Source organism: Prinia subflava, chromosome 6, assembly GCF_021018805.1.
Source record: "Prinia subflava isolate CZ2003 ecotype Zambia chromosome 6, Cam_Psub_1.2, whole genome shotgun sequence".
Taxonomy (NCBI): Eukaryota; Metazoa; Chordata; class Aves; order Passeriformes; family Cisticolidae; genus Prinia; species Prinia subflava.
Window position 1 is genome coordinate 10,847,948 of NC_086252.1, and position 22,994 is coordinate 10,870,941.

Below are 22,994 nucleotides of genomic sequence, written 5' to 3' on the forward strand. Positions count from 1 at the left end.
AATGGATTAGTTTTGTATTGTTCTTCATTGTCACAGATTTCCTAGAGGCTATACAACAGCAGTATGTAGCTTTGGTGACAGAAGTATGTCTCCCCTAAAGGAACAATGGTGAAAATTTTATTTTACAGTACAGTGCTTACAAAAGCTAGACTGATCATCTCCCAGAAAAAAAAAGAGATGCAAAAAGTCAAAGCTGTAAATTAAGTGAGAAACATTCACCATTAAAACATTAAATGGAGAACAAGCATTAAGAATTCAGTCTACTTTACAACTAACAATTTTATAGTAGCTTAGTGACTTAGAACAGCAGCACAATTCTGTACAGACTCTACAACCACTTCCAAAAACATTTTCATAGCTCAGAGTATTAAATGTCAGTAAATGGCTGGTTTTATCTCAATATAAATACAACAAAAGTCTAAACACACTCAACCCTGCATTGAAATCAACTTGATTCAAATGAACATTTCTCAAATGTTTACATTTATTAATGGCTACATAATGGAGTTCATTCTGTGCTGTCAGATGTATCAGATTTATCGGATTTCAGAAAAACACCAAGTGAGTTCATCACTTGTTACTGGCAAACACATGGAAAATGAGGTGTATCAAACACTGACATATGTAATGCTTTTGAGGTTAAATGTCAATACATTTTATTTCATTAATCACTGACTTTATAGTTAGCCCAATCAGGTTACAGGTGAAAAATTCACTTAGACATACCAGCAGTCTCTGTGCCTTCTACAATGCATTGCTACTGCACTGCTTGAGGTTTTGTCATTATTCATCTATTTGTTTTGAAATGTAGCCATTTAATAGTAAGGAATGATTTGCTACATGAATTAGCTCACTCAAAACCAAAATCAGGGCAGAACTCTAAATGTCAATAATAATATTAACTTAAATTCCAGTTACTGCAGGTTTCTTAGAAATAAAACATACAAAGAAACCTCCCACCAAAACCCCCCAAACTAATCCTCTTTCAACAGGATCCTGAAATGTGACCCACTGCAATCAACTTTTAAATCACAACTGGAAAGATTAGCTTTGGACAAGAGGAATTCACACAGTTCCAAGGTATATTTGGTAATTCCAGTGAAGATGTGAATTTGTCCTTATCAGACACATAAAGACTTTCTATGAAGTGTTAGCTACACGTGTCATTGCAGCAGGATGAGACTGTGAGGAACATGTTTGATGACACCAAGCAGAAAAGACTATAGACTTCAAGAGTAATTTTAGGATATGCAGCTATCACTGAAGGCTTCTCATTAAATCTCTCCCTGTCAAAGAAAGATAAGATTCTGCTGCATCAAAAATCAGTGGCATTTAGTATTTTGAGTTCTTACCCTGTTTCCTCATTCTGTTTCTCATAGCTTATTTAAAAAAAAATTAGATAACATAAATAGTTCTTATTTTGAATGCATCCTGAGGTCTAAACCCTTAAAATCTGTGCCTTGATCTCCCTCCCACATAGTCTAGATAATCTAAAATTTGGAAGAATAATGTGAAATTTTAATGTACTTAAAGGTAATAAGAGACATTATAATGTATTTGCCAAAAGCTGTTTTATAAATGCAGCCCACTCATAATAAAGGATATCTCAGTAAAATTTACATCTCCTTATGTATGCAATTAAGAGTATATATATATATATATATATTGGGTTATCCTGTGTTTCTGCTGAAATGAAAACTGTGAACAGTGGCAGAACTACAGATTCACCTAACAGAAGCTTCTTGTCCAAAAGTAACATCATTGTATTTTACCCGAAAAACAACCTCAGACTCTTACAAAATCTAGTCCTTTTCAGAATGACAAGCAGGATAATTCATCCTCTTTTAGAATGGGATGAATTCTAAGACTTGTCCTAATCCTATTAGCATCCATTGGTTATATGGCAAATCTAATTTGGATTAGGCTCCTAATCCGCCAAACAGCTGAAGTTGTCCAGTCCATGATCACTGCACAATCCAGATGCACTCTCTGGCAACAGTTTAAATCTATTAAATGGCACACAGTGCATTTAAATTCAAAACAGGAATAAGACTTCTCCTTTCCCCAGTAAAGGTAAACTGTCTCTGGGAAGAGGAAGCATTGAGGGAGATGTGAAAAACCCTTGTCATCTGGGATCTCAGACTCGGGGTTATACCTATTCCTACCTCCAACTTGAAAACCAGGCAGGAACATACACAAGATATTCTGGAACCCACTTTATGAAGAGTGCTAACAGTCATCAACAGAACTTCAGTAAAAAAAATCATTAAATGGAAAAAACCTTTGGTGTTATCCTATGCTGCTGTAATTCAGTAGGTTTCACTTTATGGTATATTTTGAAAGCTATCAAAGATACTGAATATCAAGGCTGTTTAACTTCCAACAGTTCCAACACATGGATTCATGTACAAAGAGCCGGTTAAGGTGGCAAAACGAAATTAGAAGTAAAGCAGAGTAGTAAGCCAAGTGAAAATCAAGGAAAACTATCTTCCACAGAAATCAGACCCTGCACATTTCACAGCCCTTCACCAGCCCTAGTGCAGTTCTGCCACCATCTTTCATTCACAGCTATTTCCACGTACAACTCTATTCTTCTATGTCTGAACAGCAATTTCTAGTTAAAACAACCGGTGCATTTAGCTACAAGTATATTAAGTCACACGAATTATCTTATATACATATACTGTAGCATACATTTGATTACAAAATACCAAGATATAATCTATTCAATTAACTTTGCTGATTTACAAACACTATATATAATCTAACCTTCTTTTTTAAAAAGGTTAAGACTAGGATACCAGCACATAGATTACTGATAACAGTGACAGTGGCTTGGCTAACTACAATACCCTTGCTCAGTTACAGCACTTTTAATGACTTGCTAATAACTTGAACAGCTGACTTGGATATAAGCAAACAAAACACATGTGGCTTTCTTCACATTTGTCCTTCATTTTGGAAAGTCACTGTGTGAATTGAGTCTTTCCAGCCAGCTCAAAGGAACTGACCCCCTAACAACACAATAGAAATAACTGAGGCACTTTAGGCAAGATTAAGATATGATGGAATTAATGGGTCAGGCTGGCTGTACTACTGTATCAAGAGTATACTTGATTGACTGTGAGCAGCAGATCTCCTCGTGGTATTCCTGTAAGATGATTGAGCTGGGCTAGTATTTCCAGATGAAGGTAACAGGTATCTGACACAGCAGAGACAGCTAACACAGAAGCAGCAGTAAGCTCATCTCTACACAGAACCAATACATCATTTAAACCTAAGGACTGCTGCAATTTCTTCTGTGGGCAAAACAGAAGAAACAAACATGCCCAGGGGAGAGAATTCCTTACACATAGCTATTGTAGGCTTTATTATAAATGGCAGTCACTGTAGCATCTAGGCACTAAGATAAAATTTATACAGAGCTAACAATTACGGTCCCACTATTTCCCAGTATTTCCCACTATTACTGAGTTTGCCCACATGCAGAAGTTAGCACTGTATGGCAGGACGGGACTTTGCAGGGGCGTAACTATTCCATATTCATTTGATGTACTGGCATTTATTAGGAGATGGTTGATTATCTGTTTACAGCAGGAAAAAAGACTGCCTTGTCTACTTAGAAAGAGTGCAGCAACAGCACTGTTAACTCACACCATATCTCTATGTTTGCCAGCTTCTACATATGGACAAAATCCAAGGATTAATTTCAAAATTCCGGAGAAAACTGACAATGTTTTAGAACAACATTACAGCAAATTGTTTATGAATTTGCTGGTATCCTTCCTGAATAGAAAGCTACATAGAATACTGTTGTTTTCTCACTCTCACAAAAAGTAAAATGTGTAAGACTTGCAATAATCTCACAAATGTTCAACTCACACTGATTGAACAAATGATTTGATAGAAATAACAGTTCTATATAAGCAGTACATTCTAGTTTGTCTAGACACAAATGTGGCAGCTTTTGAACGTAACATAAAATAATTCAAAGTCTACTTGGCTGTGTGGTTTTTGTGATAGTCACAGTGTGCTTGAAATGTATTGAGTTTTAACCAGCATACTTTAGACCTGCAAGAGATGCAAGTTCAGAACACGGACACTGCATGGCACAGTGAGTAGAAAAGGTCTGTTTTCACAAAGCAATACAGTGAAATACCAACGTGTCTACAAGGCAGAGTATTGAGATGTTGCACTGATATGAGTCATGGGCTTATACACAGTTAAATCACTCTATTTTCAGAGACATGAAATAAACACCAGGAAAAGTTTTCTAAGCAACATGAATAAAACCATGAATTTTTTGTGAAGTATTCACAGTTCTGTCCTTTTTCCCACATAATGTAAACTACTGATTATATTAATTTAGGCATTTCTGTGTTGCAATTTTTCCCATCTCCAGTGTTAAGTTTCTAGGGTGCATTGTCCTATATGTCCTATATAGAATGAACATTACACAAAACAGCACAGCACGTGTAGAAGAAGAGAACAGGTTACAAAGTGTGGGACTCTGTACAAATGCATTCGTCCAAAGGCCAGCATTGCAACAGACAAAGGGAGTGGAACTTTGGCTGCAATCTTCAAGAGTTTACTGTAAGAATACAAAGAAAAAAATTATCATTTTGTAGCCAGATATGTAGAAAGTAAGCAAATACCACATTTCATTTTCCCTTGCAAAGTAATTTATATTTCAAGGCTTTGTTAATCTTCAAAACTGAACAACTAGGTCTAATCGGCCATAAAATTGATGCATGAGCAAAAGAAATTATTCGAAAAGGTTAATGTCTTTAAAAATATTGTATTAATTTAGAAATTTGTTCTGTGTAACACAAGAAGACTTAATGGTTCAGATCACTTGAGATAACAGGTACTGGCCAAGAGGATAAATGACATTCATTATTATTGATTGTCGTTCATGAGGCACTGACTAATTTCATACCTCAACAAGAAATATTCTGTCAGCAAAACCAAGTACTCAGAACTTCTTAATCCAGCGGAGAACACATTATATTTTTACTCCCATAAGGGGAGCTACAAGAACATAACCATAATCCTTTAGAATTCCCTTTTCCTTGTAACTGTCTGACAATAACTGCTCAATGCATTTGGATCCTGTGACAGTTGAATGGATTCAATGAATTGTGAGTTAAAAAGTCACGTTTCAAGAAGTTGTTATGCAGCCAGCTGCTCAGACAGCACATACTTTATTTATTTCCAGGTGACAAATACAGGGGATTTTTTCCTCTTAGCTGAACTAGAGGTACTTTTGAGGCATAAAAAAGCTCATCTTAGCTCATCTTTTAGACTTAACCATATGAGTTCATGAATCTCTACAGAGGCTAAATAATTACAGCATATATTAAGTTTTACCACACAAATGGTAATTCATGAAGAAGCAAGAAAGCAAAACTAGAGACTGGGCTACAGTACCTTGATTTCACTTCAGAAGTACTCGAATTCATTAGAATTTCTAAAATGCACACGAGGATAATAGCTGTGGATCTACAGGGATCAGGATCAAGTCTAACGTTGTACCTGCAAAGAAATGGTTTAAAAAGCACATCACTTCTGAACTAGGCTGCCAAATAATGTGCTGATGACAAAAAATATACATGAAATCTATAGGGCATCCCAGCCTGATCTTAAATCCTTTCTGAAACATTACTTTCTTCAACATGCCACTGATTCATTTACCACCTATTTACACCACAATACAAACCAGATAGGATAGAGAACAATAATAATTAACAGAAGTCTTTAAAACTGTATGGTAACTAATAATGTAAAGAATCAAACATTTATAGTTTTTTTATTATCTTCAAAGGTTCCTGTAACTTCCTTCCATCTTAGTGTCAATTTAAGAATTTACCTGAGATTTTTTAACCAATAAATTAAAGATGGCAAGTTGAGCAGCACAATCCACGTGAATAAATTCAGGATTGTAATGTGCATCCTAAGACTGTTAACAGCTTCAGCAAGTGTTTTACTGTTGGAAGGAGACTGTGTTGCTTCTGGAATGCTGTCCACTGAACTCTGGGCTTTGACTGTGTGTGTACTGGAGTTCTGTGACGTTTCTTTGGAATGGTCTGAACCCTGGAAATGAAAGACAGAAGTCACAAACACGTGCACAGGCTTGTAAGAACCCATGCTGGGGAAAGAGGAGGGGAAAATATCCTAAGAGTATCCCACCAGCTGTGATTTAGGAAGAAAATATGCAATTTATACCTCAAAAAGCCATCAAAAGCAAAGTTCAGTAGTTCAAATTTAAAGTATCTAAATTTAAGCAGAAATTTCTTGTACACTAATAGTTTATATATCTAAGGAAGAAAAGAATGCAGAGTGTAGATGCCCTGACACCACTGAAATGAAAGGGAGTTTGTGGAAGGGGGAAGAACAAAATAAAAGGAGTAATAAAGCATGGGGGTGAAATATCACAAATGATCATTCACAGGAAAGATATAGAAAGTAATGCAACTGAGAGGGAAATATTACCTGTAGGAATAGATAGCAAAGACAAATGAAAGAGGTGGCACATACTAATTCCCAATGTCAGAAACCACCCCCACAAATGAAACAAAACATTATATAGAGATGAAAGGAGACAATTTTCAACTAAACACATGAAAAATCCACTCAAACCCAAAGAAAACTTCCAACAACTTTTCCTGTTGGATTGCTTTGTTCTATGTTTGCAACCAAGAGCAGGTAGTTATCATATGCTGTTATCCACACCTGCTTACATCTTTGATCCTATACCTTGAAGTAACCCAGAAAATGAAGTTCACACTGCATGAAACCCAACATTTCTTCACTGTGTTTAAAACAGCTCCCTATATCCTGCAGTCTCAGTCCATATTCAACTAATACATCCTATTTGCCTTCTCTGGACCAAAAAAACCTTAAACTCCACACACTGCCCCTCTAGAAAAAACAGCTTTACCTGCAGTACAGATTATTACCTAGAATTTTATTTCTTTTTTAACATAAGCCATGCAAAATCAAATACCAAAATTTAGACGAACGCTGTTATTCTGTGTGTACTCAGAGAGTTTTTTTAGATGACAAGTTCACATTGCAGAAACTTCAAACAGCAGCCAAGAGGAGCAGGCTGCTCGTGCCCCGGCTGCTCTTTCACATCACGCGTGCAGCAAGTGAGCTACAGCTACCCCTCCCTGCAGCACAGGGCCCCTGCGAGTACCAAGGCACAAGTTTGCCAGACAATTTTTGGCCACAGTTTGGAACAGAAGCAGGAAACAGACTCACCCTGTTGTGCATGTTTTGCTCTGCTCTTGCAGTCACGTGCAGTTTTACAACCTGTAAGACAAGCAGTTGTTTGTTTAGTAAGGATTCTTCACACAAAAGCTGTAGTATAGGAAAAGAAATTGAGGACTCCTTACTCTTCAAGGAAGCTATTAGTCTTTGTTTTTATTATATTGCCCAGCTATAAGTTAAAATTTTCTATTATTTGCATTGTTGTAGTGGGCACATGGGACCACACAATTCTTTTAAAGAAGCATTAACAAAAGAAGAGGAAAAATTGTACAAATTACACAATTACGACACTGATAAATTAGAAACACCTATTCCAAGTATTAGAATAATAACATTTTTTTAATGTATGAAAAAGGGTAATTTGTATTTTTGTTTTTAACCTGGGGCTAATTCAAAGCACCTGAAATTTTCAATTCAGTTACAAATACAAAATGTTAACCTTTCAGTACCTTGAACAAGTATTGAAGATAAATAATGAGTACAGCAAATGCACCACAAGTGGTCCAGCTAACCAAGGTAAGAGATATCATCCCACAGAGTCCTCTGGGTGTAATTAACTTATCTTTTTGAAGTTCAGTAGGTCTAAAAAAAAAAAAAACAAACAGAAACAAAACTCCTGTTGTACTTCTTCCCAGACATCAATTTCTGCTTGCTTTCAAACCCACATGTCTAAAATCATGTATAAATTCAGTCTGCCCAGAATTCCATCATGCCCAAGCATTCACACAGAAACAAACAAAATCCCCACAATTGTCAGGAGGGTCAAAGTCATCTAGAAGAGCATCATTATATAGCATCACGTTGTTTTACCTAATCAGAGTTAACCATAATGAAGAGAAGAGTCTCAGAGATGTAGAGAAAAATACTCCACTCCAGTAGGCAATGCCTGTCCCAAAAAGAAATAGAATCAGGGACACAAGGGGGAACCATGCATCCTGACTACTCAGTACAGCAGCATCCACCTCTGGCAGTGACAGTGATTCCCATATCTCTCTAAACCAGTTAAACCTGCCAAAAACATGAAAGCAGTATTATTTATCACTTCCAATTCCTCTTACGGTCAGATATATATCAACTGTTCCTTCTATTACAGTCTTTCAAGCAAAATAACAGTCAGGTGTTTACAGTGACTACAGATAAAATAATACTCCTCCCCAGCAACAGTTTTCAGTAAAAATTCTGGTTTGGAACCTGCTTTAAACAAATAAATGATGCAAACTCACCCTTGCAGAAACACAACAATGCTTATAAGAGGTTCTACTTTGTAGGGCTTTGCTGTCCTAACTAGCTCGAGGGAGAAGTCTGAACACTGGCCTGGAATCAAGAGCAGAGAGCATCTGTAGTTACTGTCATGGCATAACTTTAACAAAGATCACCTCTAACAAAATGTAAATACAGATAATGGTAATCTGACTTGAAAACAAGATAACCATGTCTTGTAAGAAGAGTACTGCAAGGCTGAATTCTTCACCACCAAGGCCCTTCTCCACTGAGTCACTCACATTAAGGTAATATGGCACACGAGCTTCTAGAGACATCATGGAGTTTGTTGCAAACATCCCCTGAATTCTAATAAAAACACATTTTGTCTGACGACATGGCTCAAAGCTGTTATGCAAATCTTATCTTCCTGCAAGAAACAAGTGTTTTCTGCACATGAACAATGTATTTTGAACTTTTACACGTATTTTTAAGTAGACTTCTGGTAGTTCTAAACTACTGTGCAACAACAGTATTTCACAGAGAAGGGACTGCAATTTAAAATAATAAAGAAATATTTTGCTACAAGACAACCTTGACGAACTAAGCCAAGAAAAAATGAAAATGAAGAGGACAGATCCAAGTATTTCCATAAACTGAATGATATTTAGCTTTAAAAAATCATATCTAGCTAGTCTTTCATCAGTAATTTTGACATGCAATTTCTCTAAAAACATTTGGCACAGAGAAAAATACACAGAGTTTTAGAAAGCTACCTGTTGATCTCAGTGTGCTCAGTTGTCCTCCATAAGTAAGAAGAATATTAGAAACAATATAGACTGGAAAAGCACCAGCATGGAACCTTACTATCTGAAAGGCAAGGAGAAAGAGATAACTTCACTTCTATCAATAGAAATATATTTGAAAAACACATACACAAATATTATCATGAAGCCAGGATGACAATGAGATTAGAAAATCTATTTTATAAGATCCAGTTTCTCATTTTAATGCACATTTGATAATCTCCAATAGCAATTAATGTTATAGATGGGAAATATTAGAATCTCTCATAAGCAGCTAATGAAACAGGTTTGGATAAATGATCAAATTAGAAACAGATGGGGCTTTTTACCAGTCAAGACAAGTATGAAAAAAATCAAGTATCACAGCTCAATAAAATAAGTTTAAAACAATTTAAATGCCACTTTCCAAGCAAATCTGCATATAGTTATATATGCTTTTAGGCAAAGAATTTTTGGAAGCAATTGTATGCATGTATTAATTGGCTTCCACTCTCCTAAGTCATGATTAATATACTAACAGTCTAAAAATTCTCCTAAAACAAAAACAAAATGCAGATTCTTTGCTCTAAATGCATACATTCACATAGAGAACCCTGCCAGTTTTATTCCAGCACTACACTTAGGTGCTTGCAAATTAATTACTCTTTAGATCCACAGAACTGCAGATGGCCAGCCTATTTTTACTGAGCCCTGTATTTTCAATGTAATCTTCATTGATAACCAAAGATTTGTTGAAAAGGAACATATGGACCTACTTAAGACTTTTTCCCCCAACTTAATTGATACCAAATGTACTCTGAAGTTTTAACACCACTGACTCATCAGGCAAGAAAGTTAGTGTGACCTACAGATATTGAGCTCACCACAAAGCCACATGCTCCACATTTACAGCAGCTCTTTAGAGCTGGAGAGCTTCTCTGCTCCTCTAAGGAAAGGGCCTGACATTCATTTGGGAGGGATCCTTGCCAAGAGACAAGGTTGCAAAATCATCACTGAATACTGCTTGCTCCTCTTAGCATCAAGAAAGAATCTGAAGTGCCACAGTAAGGAAGGGAGGAAGTAAAAATTTCTAGAGATGCTACTGACATAAAAAAACAATTCAGTATTAGGTTTTCTTACTTGCCCAAGAACCTGTAGAAGTGATGTCTTCAGAATTACCTTGAAAAAAAAATAGATATTGTTTCATACAATGGTAAGCAAAAGTACAAAATACTTTAATTTTTAAAAAGCAAACTTAAGTTTTAGAATACAGCAATCCCACAGCTAAAATGCACAAGACCTTACTATTGACAATTAAAAGCAATTGCTTTTAAGTTTTAGAGTCCAACTTTCAGTACTAATCCAGCTGTTGCAAAATACTTGTAACACACACTACATGTCAAAAAGGCCAAACAGCCCCCCTTTAGATTGCTTAGTATTTCTTTAGATTAATTATCTACAGCTTAAAAGGCTGCATTATGCAAAAAATACCCAGCAATGCAAACTAGCTATAAAATAAAACCGCTTTACTCACTTCATACTGACAGTCTGGGGAAGAGTAGATGTTTAACTCTGGAAGGCTGCTGTCGTCGGGAGGCTGGGCCATGTGCAGCTTGGCAGAAATCTCAGCACGAGATGGAACTCTGAAACAGCAACTGACAGTCACTGCTGTCCTTGGAACCAAGCACTAAACCCACACGTGTCACAGGCTCCACAAGGGCACACAAAGCAGACCTACCACACCAAGTGTCACCACAAGCTGTGAGCAAAATGGTGTGAGGAACTTGTTTATCCTGTCACAAAGAACGACATAACATCCTCAATTCCCTCTCCTCTGAACTACCGAGGGACATGGCACTGAGGAAAGCAGACAAGTTCAGTGAACACACTGCCTCATAGAGCATGCAAATATGCTGAGTGCCAGGAAGAACAGACCCTCAAGAATACAATTCAGTTCTCTGCAAGTATAATGCTGCTGGGAAACAGAGGGGTTTGGAAATTGTGAGGTGTCCTTAAGACTTCTAAGATAAACTAGAAATACAATTTTCCTATCATCTAAAATACAGTCAGGTTGTTCATCCTCCTAAGTGACAAATATATTTCAAGCTGTATCATTTGATTTTGGCAGGACTATGCTGCTGAAGCAAACACAGGTCTGCTGTGTAATCCAAACCCTGGCACCCAGGAGGAAGCCAGCATCCAGAGCAGCCACTGTTCTCCACTCATGAGGGGGTAAATGATTATCCTGAGAGCTTCAGATCAGCATATCTGACTTCTTAGTCAGGAAAATTAGCGAGAAACATTAAGCAAACGATTAGTAGGTATTTTTATTCTAGGAAAAGTCAAAGCAACTTTGTCAGCAAGGACAGAAAAGTAAATGAGGAAAAGATGCAGAAGTCCAATACTTAAGACTGGAGAAACTGTCTCACATCAGAAATATTACCACAACAGGATGCAAATATTCTTCAAAAAACATATCAAGAAGTTATTAATTGTTAAGTCCTTACTTCGCTACAGTTATTGAGTCTTCATATGACCAGGGGATATGAAGTCTGTAAACACTAGGTTTTCTTTCTGAAATGGAACAGCATTAAAAAATATAAACTTAATTAAGAACCAGATGTGCCAACTGTCTCTAAAAACTACAGGGGCAGTAAAACAAAGGTGGCACACAGATCACTACACAGAATCACTGGGCTTGCAGTTACATTGCAGTTGTCATTGGAATGCAGATCAGAGCAGCTAGCAGCAAACAAAAAATGACATTCTTAAACTCAGGCTTTTACAGGACAAGACAGAGAGACATCAATCTTTAAAAGAACAGTTATGAGAAGAGTTTTGCTTTTCAGTATGAAACAAAACCTCAGTCTAATAAAATCCATCACTTTCTCTTCTTGAAACAGGGTCCTTTAGCAATCCACCCTGTTTAAGCTTATGTAGCTCAACATTCAAATTTGAGTCCTGCTATCAGCAAATAAAAATCCCAGCGAAATGTGCCTTTCTCAAGAAACACTTTTAATAAGGCAGAATCTTGATTGAAATTAAACCTCCCTCTGCTGGGAAGTAAGAAAAACAAACTTTAAAGGACTAATTCCTCATTTTCGTTGATCTATCCTTCTTAAAATGGGAAGTGAGAGACGTTAGCAGACACATTTGAACAGATGATAACAGTGTTGCCTAAACTCCACTGCATAAGACTTTAGTTTCCACAGACTTTCAACAATTTGTTTTATAAATTTGTACTTGAGAAGACTTCTATTTACCTTTGAGTGACTGGCAGTGGCTGTCTATATAAATTTTGAAAGCTTGATATATCTAGGACACAAAAAAATAGAAGTGACTCACTTTTCTCTAGACAAACAGTAAAAAACTTAAAAACTTAAGCAGCATTCTTACTTGGTTGAAATGCTGAAGCTGTACATTGTAAATTAATCCAGTTGAATTCAACAGAATTTTGCTTGAAGAAAGCCCTGTAAAGGATGTAGTATTTTCACTTATTTAGATAAAATTATCTGAGAACTCACTACATTTTCAGATTATTTCTTTTCCAGGAGAATTATATATTTCATATCTGTTAGTCTAAACCCCCATGTTTCTTATTTCTTTGTTACTAACAAAACCAGTGTTACCTTTAGTGAAAAACAACCCCCAAAAAACTCCAGACCTGACATTTTTAGGCAAATTTATTATCCAAAGGTCTTTTCTAAAAGCAATATTCTATACTTACCAAATGAAAAAAGATGTGTTACAGGGAGCTGTACTGTTCTGGAATCCTCTTTGAAGAACTCACAGCCCAAAGTATACTGCAATTGAGAATATTAAAAACAGAACTAAACCAAGCACAAGAACAGAAAGCCTTTGTACCTGCCAAATTACATTTCCCAAGTGATCTCTCCTCTATCTTTGCTTACTCTGAACATTTTGCATTACTACTTTCACTGCAAGATGCCTCTGTCACAACTGTCTGAAGATACACTCAGAGAAGAACATCACACTCACTTGTGCTTTGAATAATTTCTTGGATCATGGATTATTATACCACAGACAGAGACTGTATTTGTGTCACAAAAAGCAATGTCAGATCTGATTAGACTGGAAATTCCAATTCAGTATTCTGCCATTTCCAGGACTAACTGGAAAAGTCTGACACATCCAGATGGGTAACACACTAAGCCTTCAAATATTCCTCCTGCTGGATCCTGAGAGCTCTTGATGCAAAGATTTCCATCTCATCTGTGAGACTTAAACTGTTAAACTCTGCACAACTCAGTCTACTACATCATTTGTGGTTAAGAGCTTAAAGCTATCTGACCTATGCTTCCCAGAATCTAGGTGTGGTGCCTTCAGTTATTTATATTCTCTCTTAACCTGGGTAAGAGAAATGACTGTTCAAAGGTATGAACGTGCAGGAAAACAAACAGAGTATTAGGAAAAACAAGGAAGACATAGAATCTCCAACAAGAACTGATTTGAGAACTGTGGCTTTGTACATGTTTCAAGTGCTATTCATGCCTCGTTGGTATTTTATCAAACTGCTTCTGACACTAAAAAAGTGTTTCTAACAAAAGCTACTTTCAAACGACACTACAGTGTGGGCCTATGGTTTCTCAAAGCAACTTAGCACATATTTAATATATTTCCTTTTCCTCCTGTTATAGTACCTGAAAGTTATGAAGCAAGTTACTAAGCAATCAGTTTCTGAATGTCGTATTTTTTTACCTTATTGCCAACTGCAGGTGGTACCTGAATGACAATGTGGGACAAAGAAGGATAGTCCAGAAGTTTCAGCATGACAACCTTAAAAAGGGAGGAAAAAGAAAAAAAGAAAGAAAAAAGAAAAGAAAACAAAAGCCATTACTGAACATGCCCCTTAGCTTGCTGCTTGGCAGTTCCCAGTTGTTCATCTTTGTACCCCCTTCCTGTGGAATACAGCCTGTTCCAATGCTCCAAACAGAACAGCTCTCTCCCCTATCACTTGCAACCACCCCCTGAAGCATCTCTCCCTCCTACAGGTTAGGTACACACTTGCCTTGGTGGTTGGAAGTAACTCAGCTCTCCAGGATAAGTCAGCAGCTTCCAGGCTGTAAAAAATTCATGCACATTAAAGGATGAGCATATTTATTATGCAGGCCCAGCATTATGGCAGTGGAATAATACAGCAGCTTCTCTCTCTCTCTGAATTCACATTTTCAATTGAGAAGAAATTTGGGGGTACTGCTACCACAGTAATTAATCAACTGCAAATAGTGCAAATTTTGTTTGTGTAAAACAAAGCCAAGCAAAGCTCCAACTCTCTCATACAGAAAACCTGCAGCATGCAGTAGCCAGGCAACTTCAGACACAAAATGAAAACTTTTCATGGGCTAAAACTGCACTAGAATTGAATTATCATGCGGTTTTATTAGCATCTGATAAACATCAAAAGCACAAATTTTCCTTTGGAAATATTTAAAATATACCATATCAATACAAAATTTTGTTAGCTGTTAAAGGGTTTGCAGCAGTTCTAAAATGTGTTCACACACTGAACTGTAACACGTCCATTTGGTCACTTCAAGATTTGATTTTTTGGAATACTGCTGGTTCTCTAAATAGTGCTCATGACCTCAGGCCACAGCAAACCCACTATTATTAGATGGGGTTTAAGTAGCAGTCCTGAACTAGGCTAACGTGCACTTCATGCTGATCACGGGTTGTACAAAGGAGTAACAGCCAATTTCTTGGCTCAGGAAAAAGTAATTGTGACATCTGGCTATCTGCTGGAGGCAAGACTCTGCCTGTACACCTCAGTGATCCCAGAACAGATAAATACTCTGCTAGTTCAATTTTGCCTGAAAGCTTTCCCTAATTTGAAGGGTAGATTGAATTTACTTCGAGTTTGTTTTACAAATGTAAGCTAAGACAATGTTTTAAGTCTGTTGTGTAGTGACTGTCATAACAAATAATCATGAAACCACACACTCTTCTAAATATTTTTCATATGACAGCAGCAATTTTGAAATAAGAAAAAAAAGATATGGTTTAATCCACTCTTTTGAAGGCTCTGTGTGACATTTGATGTCTCTTGTCACAGGAGTCTAAAGGAACAGTGACAGAGTGGTTTGGGTTGAAAAGGACATTAAAACCCATCTAGTTCCAACAGCTCTGCCATGGGCAGGGACAGCCTCTGCTAGCTCAGGTTACTCAGGACCCCATCCGAGCTGGCCTGGAACATCTCCAGGGACATCCACAGCCTCTATGGGGGAGCTGCTCCAATGCCTCACCACTCTCACAGTGAAAAACTTCTCCCTAATATCCAATCTAAACCTGCCCTGGCAGTTTAAAGCCACTGCCCCTTGTTCTGTCATCTCAAACCCTTGTGAAAGGTCCCTCTCCAGCTCTTGCTATGAAGGTCAAAAATACAGCTCCATGCAGAAGAATATCACCTATTTTAAGAAAAGCTATTCTTCCCCGTTTTTCTGGTGGTATAGAACCCATGAATTATTTACAATAGCAATTTTACTTCCCAATCTCTTCCTACCAAGGATAATTTATATGCTTTAAATTCAAGCACAGTCTCACAAAACCCATTTGAACAAAGAAAGGGGACTGTTCATACTCACCACATTGATGAATTAGTGTTCATGCAGCCATAAATCCAGCTACTTGTGTCCTGCAAAGTCAATACCACAAAATACTACATTACCTATGTCTGATTGCATTTATAAATATATTAAAAATACTGATTACTTCAAACAATGCAGGGTTAAAACTGATGATTATTAAAGGACTGATATCATCATCTTGCAAATATAATTGCAAGGATGGAAAGGTGAAGCTTTAGAGTGGATGGTGGGGATTCCTAGGAACCATTTTAAATAACTTCAATTTGCCATCTTTTGTATGAATACAAGGTTAAGCAAACAAGCTTTCATAATTTCTCTTTTAAAAAATCCATCTTAGATACCATGTTTAATCTCTTCTAACTAAAAGAAACATCTCAAGGTACTCTTTTAAGCAGTAGAGGAATACTTTAGACAATGTTCTGCTTTTCCATCCCTTGAGAATTTAAGTGTTCTGAAGTGACAGCACCACGATGCAGCTCTCAGACATCTGTTTTGTACCTCCCTCCTCCTCTCAAGCTGTACTAGGCCTGTTTCAGACCTTATAACAAAGGCAACAGTTCTCCCATCAAAGCACAGCTAAGATCACCACACACCCGTGAACACTGAGGGTGCCACTGGGAAGGACAATTAGAAAAGCACCAGGCACAGACAGTTGTTGTTCACAATGGTGGTATGAACGCCATCTATGTCAAGGGGAGGAGTGGCATGAGGGACAGGCAGGATGAAACAGAAAAGTATCTCAATTTTCTTGTCACTCATCTAAAACACATGATCCTGAAAAGCGTATTTATCCATCTTCAGTTTGCCAAGAGATTAAATTCATTCTTGTATAAAAAACTGAAAAAAAAATTTGGCTGAATCTATGTGTCTCAAGCTAAAAACACAAGAAATGCACATTATGGGCTTTCCTCTCCATAGGAGACAATGAGATGGTGGTGTCTCCTCATCTGTCTTCCATTCACTTTCCCTGCTTAGTGGAAGATCTCTGTAGCCTTTCAGGCTCACTTGAATTTCATTATGGGAAAGCAAACCTATAAACAGCTTTCTCAAATTAGAAGTAAGGCAAACACACAGCAGCACTAAAAACAACTTCCTCCAATACAGAACTGCACTAGATTAAAGGACACAGTAATGCAGAGCTAACCAGAGGAGTCAGAAAGGAAACATTTGAGGTTCAGGTGGCATTGAAGGTTTCAGATCTTGAATCCTAAGTGTACATGCTAAAACAGGTAGTGCCTCTGACATGCATTAGGCTGTGATTGTAAATGGATGGCAGCAATTTCAACAGCTGCTCATTAACTGTCTTAAAACTGCAACCAATGGAAATTAAAAAAACACAGCTTTATAAAGCAACTCTAGACATTAAAAAGTATTTTCTCACCAACATACTATTTTCACAGTAAACATGACTGTATGATTTTCTGTGGCTTGCAAGAGGAAATGCAAAATATTTTCCATCAGAATCCTAAAAAAAAAAAAAAAAAAGCTCATTAGTAAAAAAACTTCCATAACCTCCCCCAAACAAAACAACCAAAACAAAAATAAAAACATAAACATAAAAACATAATGGGGGAAAAATTACTTACATTGTAAACTGAGTAAGTCCATTTTGAGCCTTTGACTGTAATCCACACGAAAGCTCCTAAAAATAAACACTTTAGTATGCTGCACTGCAGGAACTTACATCCAAAATCTTGTATTTTACTGATCACCAAGGTCTTATCTCCTATCTATGCACAGATGTAAACTGTATGTGCTTTAATCAACACTGAGGATTGCTACTGCTTAGAATTACATGCAACAGTTATCGTCAGTTACACAGGAAACAATAACGCCCTGGGATCCTGTTACTGAATCCTAATGGCAAAATATAAACCCCATGGATCTTGAAACAAAAAAAGGCAACAAGAGAAATAAACCAAGTTAATTGGTGTAATTACAAGATCACTGATTAATTATGAAGCAACATTAGAAACAGCTCCAACCTTTGTTTCTGTCAGCCTTTTAAGAAAGCTAATACAGAAACTTGTGCAGAAGAACATCAGCAAAGTGAGTATCACACAAAAAAATAAGAGCAGTTTAAAGATATGGCTGGGGGGAAAGAGTAAGAATAATGAAGAGATCAGAGAACAAAAAATGTCAATTGACACGCAAAGAGGTTGTACCTTTCTTCCATTTAAGGAGAACAACAAGTTCATGACAGAAATTCAGCTAAATGTCAAGAGGTCACCACGAATAGGAAGACACTAACATGAAATCCAACTTACACCGATTTTCCTTATTGCTAAAAACTGACCCAAGAAAAAGCAAGCCTCCCAAAACATCAGTTTCACAACTTCTCTGGGCACCTGTTCTAGTATTTGACCACCTTCCTGGTAAAATATTTCTCCTAATACCTAATTAAAATGTCTTTTTTTACCACAAAATTTCTACTGCCAATTGTGCTATCACTGTGAACCTCTGATAAAAATCTACCTTCATCTTCTCTCCAGTTCTTCATTAGGTAGTTGAAGACAGCAACATAATCCCCCTCAGCATTCTCTTTAGGGTGAAAATCCTCAGCTTACTCAGCCTTTTTCCCCACTTCTTATGCCCCAGGAGCTGCCCATTTTGGTGGTCTTTTGCTCCATATTCATTTCAGGAGATGCCAATGCATAAATGCCTTCATGTAAGAGGGTGCCCAAAACTGGACAGCAAAGTGCAAGCTCAATTAGTACTTCTGCACTGTCCACTGAGAAAATTCCTGAAATAAAATGGTCTTTATAAAATGGCTCAGCCCACTCTGGCAAAATAAAGCCGTGCCCTACAGAAGTTGTGTTTAGTCCTTAAGACTCCATGCAGTCAAAATCTCTCGCTTTTAATTCTGCATCCTTAGGAAAGACAACCCTTACAAGGAAACCCTCAGTGAACGGTTCATTTCACCCTGCCACATCACGGGAAAAACGAAGTGATTGATGAAGCAGATCTGAATATACAGGATTTCCATGAGTAGCACAAAACTACCATGATGGCTCTGCAACACCCATCCAGGCCCTCTTGCAACCACTGTAGGTAAGACTGCTGTTTTGACATCCAGCAATTCCCAGTGTCTGAGATTTTGTTCTGGACAACCCAGTGTAAATATGACTCCTCAGAATCTGAGCTATACAAAAGTGACAGATTTCTGCACCTACCCTGTCAACCACTTTAATACCAAAACCAAATAAAAGCAGATTGCTTAGGTCTATAATCTGTATATTGTTTTAGTTTGTGTGAAGGAGAGCAAAGTGTATTCTGAAACTTCGTTAGTGAGAAGATTACCCATTAACAAAGGAGTATCACTGAATCCTATTCAGAAGGAAACTGCTGCACACCTGTGAGGTCTGTAAAAGCTTCAGGATTTTCCTCAAACATCTTTGCAGGGTGTCTCACGAAGTGGTGATTCAGTACAGACATTCTCTTCTTTGGATCCTCAGTTATCTAAAACAAGAGCACATGATCAGTTTTTACCAATGTGTGTGATTTAAGATCATCTCATGATCACAGCTAGCAATAGTTTTGTGAATGGAAGGCAGGAGAGATTTTTAGAAGCACTGAGCCCTTTCTGTTCTGAATCCAATACTCTGAAGTGCCATCAATAGTCAATCACTGCAATGCAGAAAATCTACATGATATAAGCACAGCCAAAAATTTCAGAAGTTTTACATTGTCATCTATTCATAACACCAGGAAAACATTCCATTAAACTTCCTTTATAGACACACATGCATTCTTCCTGAGATGACACCTAGGGCAGAGCTTAAGAAAAATTGTCACATTTAGGTTTACTAATCCGAGTTCACATATCCAGCTGTATAGCTACACCGGGATTCACTTTTGTTTGAGGCTGGGATTTTTGTTTGTTTGATTGGTTTGGTTTTGCTTTTTCCAAATAAATCTTCCAGCACTAATTTTTTTTTTATTCCACTTTCCAAAACTGTGGCCATTACAACTGATTTCTGAAAAGTTTCACCCTCTAGCAGAGTCACTGTGCAAAACAACTGTACTCCTCTTTTTCTCTCTCTAAATCACACATTAAAATAAGTATACATGAAGAACTAGAGAAGTCTGTCCCAAACACCCTCAGAAGGAACACCTGAAATCCTTCCTGTTCTTGTCTTGGGCTCTGCTCGTCTGTATACATCGAGAGGTCAGATTCACAGCTACAGATCTAACAAAATTTGTTTATTCTGGTGCAAGGTCAATTGAACCTGCTGCTTTATGGAAGAAATGTTCAGCCCACAGCTCAGCTATAAAGCACCAAGCAGTCAATAATGGTAACAAATGAAAATGAAAAATGAGCTAACACCTTGTTATTGCTGACTCTTTGGTCAAACAAAGAGATTTTTCTCTTTGTTTGACCAAAGGGATTTTTCGGTGAGGGGTACAAAATGGAAACTATTTTCTCAGTGTGACTTAGAGCAATAAAAAAAGAGATTTTTTTGTATAATAGGGACATATATCTCCTGATTAAACATTCTGGGACAGAAGAAGAAAGTGCGATGGGTAAATAAACAGAGATCACACATACAGACCTGCCTTGTGTTTTCATCTATGAGATCAAAAAAAGCTCTAATGGTAGCCAGGATCAGTTCTTTGCACCTAGGAGACAGAATAAGTAAAATTAAGTCTAGAAAGGAAAGATCCACGGTGACAAAACTGGTCAGAAGAGACTTCACCATAATATTAAAGTGAATTTAAATTATGGTAGAAAGTGCTAACAGTAGAGAAGAGGGCTATACACAGTCAGTCAGTCAATTAACCTTTGTTCCATTATCTTACCACACTATGGAGAGATGGTCAGTTGAGGCCCAAGCTCTAGGCACAGCTGAGCTCTGTTAGGGTGAAGAAAAAGGTTAAGTTTTTGTTAGTACTCAACATTCTAAAATTATATGGAAACCTTTCCTCTCCTTATTTAAACATATTTTCAGAATTACTAAAAATGACAGCCTTTATCTTAAGAGTTTCAGGGCTTAGGGTACAACAGAATGACTTGTTCAGTTGCCAATCTTGCAAGTGCTGAAGCTCATGCAAGATGGAAATTACAAAACAGAATTACCAAATTATCTATGTTAGATAGCAGAGACTAATGGTGAGAGGGCAGAAAATGGAGTGGAGGAAACTTACCAAAAATTTCTTCCAAGACTGCTTCTATGACTAATCTTACTATTTTAATAACTGAGTCTGGCACAGGAGAATAGCAGCGTGCCAATGAAAGCTGTTGTTGAGAAACCAAGGGCGTCCTCAACAGGAAGAGCCATCAGAACACCACAAAGAAAGAACTGGACAGCCTGAAGCTGTTACTTTTTATTGCTTTAAATGGATTTCATGTAATACATTTTAGGGACTAACAATATAAAAAAACCTCCCAAAAACGGAGCTCATCAACCTATTGCTCAACATGAATCAAATAAACTATAAACTATTAATGCATCACTGGGAAGAAAAAACCGAACTGACCACTAACAACCACAACATAACCTCCAAAACAAAACAAACAAAAACCAGAAAGAACTGGTACCACTACTCAGGAAATCTGAAGCAAAATTCTGGTTACCAACACTCAAGAGAAATGAAAGTAGAGCAGATGCAGAGAAGGGTTACTAGGACAAAGGGAATGCAAAGTTAATCCTCTTAGCCTAGCAGGATCTGAGCTGAGTTTATTTATAGACAGCTTTCTATAAAACACACAGGGAGGTAAACACCAAGGGAATGACAGCTATTTCATATAACATTGTAAGCAGATGTCAGAAGAAAGACATAAAAAAACTGGCTTCTACAGTAAATGGAAGTTGGAAATCCCAATTTTTCCCCCTCCTGAGTGTTTCCCAGCTTCTCTATGTAGGAAACAAGTTGATGGAGAGGGGATGGAACAACAAACCTAACTACTTTCTGATGATCCTTGATTAATTTTGAAAGGATAGATACCTCAAAAAGCAGAAAAATTGACTTGATGATGCCCTATATCCTCTCTATTCCTAAATTCTCTGAAAAACAACAAATACAAAAAGAAAGTGCCATGCCAGAGCTCTCTCTTATAACAGAACACTCTACTTCTATAATGCACATTCATCTTTCTCCATCTACACATCTCTTGCAAAAACACAGGGAAATAAAACCTGAGTTCTGGAACTGAAGAAGTGCAAGCAGCTGGTAAGAAGAAACAGTACCAAGTGATAGATGATTCCAATCAGTGCCACACATACTCCTCCAGTGGAGGCTCATTTAGACTACATCAACTATTTATGATTTTATAACCACACCGTATCTATTCAGTGTTTTAACATGCAGTATTTTCATATTTATTTACACTATGCTGCCCATATAGACACTGATACATGCATTACATAAATAACTAACACAGTTCCATGCAAAACCAAAAAAAAACCAGTTTGCTTTTTTACCACAACAGATAAGGCACTGTCATGTTGACTCAATCTTGGTAGAAAAGCCAGTCCTGAACGAACTTGGTAATCTCTGAATCCTCCCGCCACAGAAAGGGTAGTTAAATTTCTTAAATCTTGGGCCTTTAGAATCCAATGATTGTTTACAGCTGTATAAAAATCTATAAAATATATTAAAATCAATCACAGTTTTCCCGTAAGTCTATTTGATATATATAAAAAAAGCTATTATAAACATTAAGTAAAAGTTTCTGTAAGCCCCCCTGGAGATATTTGAGCTCTGATTATCCCTTGATTCATGTTTAGAGAGGAAAATTATTGTTTTAACCCAAAGAGGTAGCAGTTAGGAAAGACAGATACATTTTCTGTATCAGCTGAGCACATATATTGTTAGAGTAGCAATCCATAGGTTTATTTGAAGGACAGACACAGATTTACTTGAAGTCCAGAAACAGTCAGTAAGGAAGAAGCACTGCACTGAAATCAATTGTAGGATGGAGAATTAATACAAGCACAATAAATCAAATCCAGCAGCTAAAAATAATCCATTCCTCTTGGGTGTCACAGAGAATAATGAAAATTAATGCCTGTTCCCTTTCCTTCACTGATTCCCCCAGTATCTACATGTAGCAGCACAATTATCACTAAACACGTATTTAATCAGTATAGTTTAATCAAATCTTGCTTTTTAGGAAGTGTATAGTAATGGG

The 22,994-nt window shown here is 37.1% G+C and overlaps 1 protein-coding gene across 1 annotated transcript in view; it reads right to left on the reverse strand.

Moving 5' to 3' along the window:
• Window positions 1-95: 95 nt before the first annotated feature.
• Window positions 96-22,994, reverse strand: part of PGAP1 (post-GPI attachment to proteins inositol deacylase 1) — a 31,439-nt gene continuing 8,540 nt past the window's right edge. Inside the window, exons 5-27 of the mRNA XM_063400214.1 lie at window positions 22,285-22,445; window positions 20,663-20,715; window positions 20,416-20,482; window positions 19,216-19,321; window positions 17,449-17,504; window positions 17,244-17,327; window positions 15,860-15,909; window positions 14,287-14,338; window positions 13,977-14,054; window positions 12,985-13,060; window positions 12,654-12,727; window positions 12,521-12,572; window positions 11,765-11,831; window positions 10,792-10,900; window positions 10,398-10,436; window positions 9,249-9,342; window positions 8,496-8,586; window positions 8,083-8,280; window positions 7,722-7,854; window positions 7,264-7,314; window positions 5,870-6,093; window positions 5,431-5,535; window positions 96-4,591 (exon numbers count right to left, since the gene is read on the reverse strand). Of these exons, the coding sequence (XP_063256284.1) occupies window positions 4,453-4,591; window positions 5,431-5,535; window positions 5,870-6,093; window positions 7,264-7,314; window positions 7,722-7,854; window positions 8,083-8,280; window positions 8,496-8,586; window positions 9,249-9,342; window positions 10,398-10,436; window positions 10,792-10,900; window positions 11,765-11,831; window positions 12,521-12,572; window positions 12,654-12,727; window positions 12,985-13,060; window positions 13,977-14,054; window positions 14,287-14,338; window positions 15,860-15,909; window positions 17,244-17,327; window positions 17,449-17,504; window positions 19,216-19,321; window positions 20,416-20,482; window positions 20,663-20,715; window positions 22,285-22,445 (2,159 nt within the window). The 3' untranslated portion in view covers window positions 96-4,452. The remainder of the gene's footprint in view (window positions 4,592-5,430; window positions 5,536-5,869; window positions 6,094-7,263; window positions 7,315-7,721; window positions 7,855-8,082; window positions 8,281-8,495; window positions 8,587-9,248; window positions 9,343-10,397; window positions 10,437-10,791; window positions 10,901-11,764; window positions 11,832-12,520; window positions 12,573-12,653; window positions 12,728-12,984; window positions 13,061-13,976; window positions 14,055-14,286; window positions 14,339-15,859; window positions 15,910-17,243; window positions 17,328-17,448; window positions 17,505-19,215; window positions 19,322-20,415; window positions 20,483-20,662; window positions 20,716-22,284; window positions 22,446-22,994) is intronic.